This window comes from Phalaenopsis equestris, unplaced genomic scaffold (genome assembly GCF_001263595.1).
Source record: "Phalaenopsis equestris unplaced genomic scaffold, ASM126359v1 Scaffold197101, whole genome shotgun sequence".
NCBI lineage: Eukaryota > Viridiplantae > Streptophyta > Magnoliopsida > Asparagales > Orchidaceae > Phalaenopsis > Phalaenopsis equestris.
The window spans coordinates 1-1830 of record NW_018217050.1 but is presented as its reverse complement, the minus strand read 5'-3'; the positions used below and the strand labels follow the sequence as shown (position 1 = coordinate 1830).

At 41.1% G+C, this 1830-nt stretch overlaps 1 protein-coding gene across 1 annotated transcript; it reads left to right on the top strand.

Annotated features, from left to right (window-relative positions):
• Nucleotides 1-157: 157 nt before the first annotated feature.
• LOC110035277 (U-box domain-containing protein 44-like) lies at nt 158-1797 on the top strand. The gene has a single exon (XM_020739508.1). The coding sequence runs from the start codon at nt 162-164 to the stop codon at nt 1608-1610; it is 1449 nt and encodes a 482-aa protein (XP_020595167.1). The 5' UTR covers nt 158-161; the 3' UTR covers nt 1611-1797.
• Nucleotides 1798-1830: the final 33 nt, after the last annotated feature.

The window sequence follows — 1830 nt, the reverse complement described above, 5'->3', positions numbered from 1 at the left end:
TTGACTTTGTAAAAGCTTTTTAATGGATTTATTTCAATTTCAAACCATTAATGTGTCTTAACTGGTTCTCATTTTCATTGCACATGTTGGCTATGTCTTACAAGTACAGATTTATAAGACAGAAGTATCTAATTCAGTAGATTGCATTTACAGGTTCAGATATGAACAAGATTCTCATGGCTTCTGCAATTTCAAGGATGGAGTTGACTGATGAAATGAAAGCCGACCTTGGAAAGGAAGGTTCAATAGAGGCCCTTGTGAAAATGTTCAACTCTGGTAAAATGGAAGCAAAGTTGTCTGCTCTAAATGCCATAAGGAATCTCTCTTGTTTGAAAGAGAACAATGAACGCCTCATCAATTCGGGAGTCATATCGAATCTGCTTCAGGTCCTCTTCTCCGTCACCTCCGTCCTAATGACTCTGAGAGAACCAGCTTCTGCCATACTCGCAAGCTTGGCGAAATCTGAAATCATTCTTCAGAGGAAAGATACAGCTCAGCAGATGCTCTCACTTCTTAATCTATCCAGTCCAGAGATCCAATTACACCTTCTAAATGCTCTGAATAGCATGGCTGGCCATTCCGGAGCTAAAAGAATAAGAGCTAAAATGAAAGAAAATGGAGCAATGCAGCTACTCGTGCCTTTCCTGTTCAACACCAATGATGAAATCAGGATTGCTGCCTTGATCTTGCTGTTTAATCTATCCACATATTTTGCAGATGAGTTGAGTGGGCAGTCAGGAGAGAACTATCTCATTGTTATGGTAGACATAATCTCAAAGGCATCATCTGAGATGGAAAAGGCTGCTGCTTTAGGCATTATCAGCAACACCCCTGTGAGCGACAAGAAGGCAACTCAACTTCTCATGAATGCAAATTTACTTCCTTTGCTGGTCACTTTAACTGGCACAATCATCACAGCTCCCTCAACCCCAACGAGGAAATGGTTACTGGACAGCATCGCCACTGTGATGCTTCGATTCACAGTTCCCTCGGATAAGAAATTGCAGAAAGTATCTGCATCCCAAGGAATAATTCCCTGTCTTGTGAAACTTCTGTCAGCCAATTCCATTGTTGCCAACTCCAGAGCAGCAAATTCCTTGGCTCAACTATCTCAGAATACTCTTTTCTTAAGCAAAGTAAAGTCATCAAGGTGGTTCTGCGTTCCTCCTCCTGCAGAAAAACTGTGTGGTGTGCACAAAGGCCTCTGCGTTGTCAAAAGCACATTTTGCCTTGTAAAGGCGGGAGCTTTATCTCCTCTTGTACAAATACTGGAGGGTAAGGAAAGGGAAGCTGATGAAACTGTACTTGGCGCACTCTCAACTCTGTTGCAGGATCCAATCTTTGAGAGTGGCAGTGATGTCATAGAGGAGGCATCAGGAGTGCAGGCTGTCATAAGGATTCTGGAAGTTGGGAGCTTGAAAGCTCAGGAGAAAGCAGTCTGGATGCTGGAGAGGATTTTCAGAGTTGGAGCTCACAGAAGCAAATATGGTGAAGCTGCTCAGCATCTACTCATTGAGCTTGCTCAGAAAGGAGATCCAATCCTGAAGCCAATGATTGCTAAAATATTAGCGCATCTTCAACTGTTGGAAATGCAGTCGAGCTTTTTTTGAGAATTTTTCTTAGGAAATGTGTAAAATTTGTGCAGGTCATTATTTTGTCCAAAGCATTTGTATGGGAGATTAGAATATAGGTTTGTTCATAACAAATTCTTGTTTTTTTTTGTGAGAGTGTAAAGAGAAATTTGCTTTCATGTATCGTTTATGTAATGAAAATACTCAACTTTTGAGCTGTGTAGAAGATCAATGTTTACGCAAAGCCCAAATTTGAATT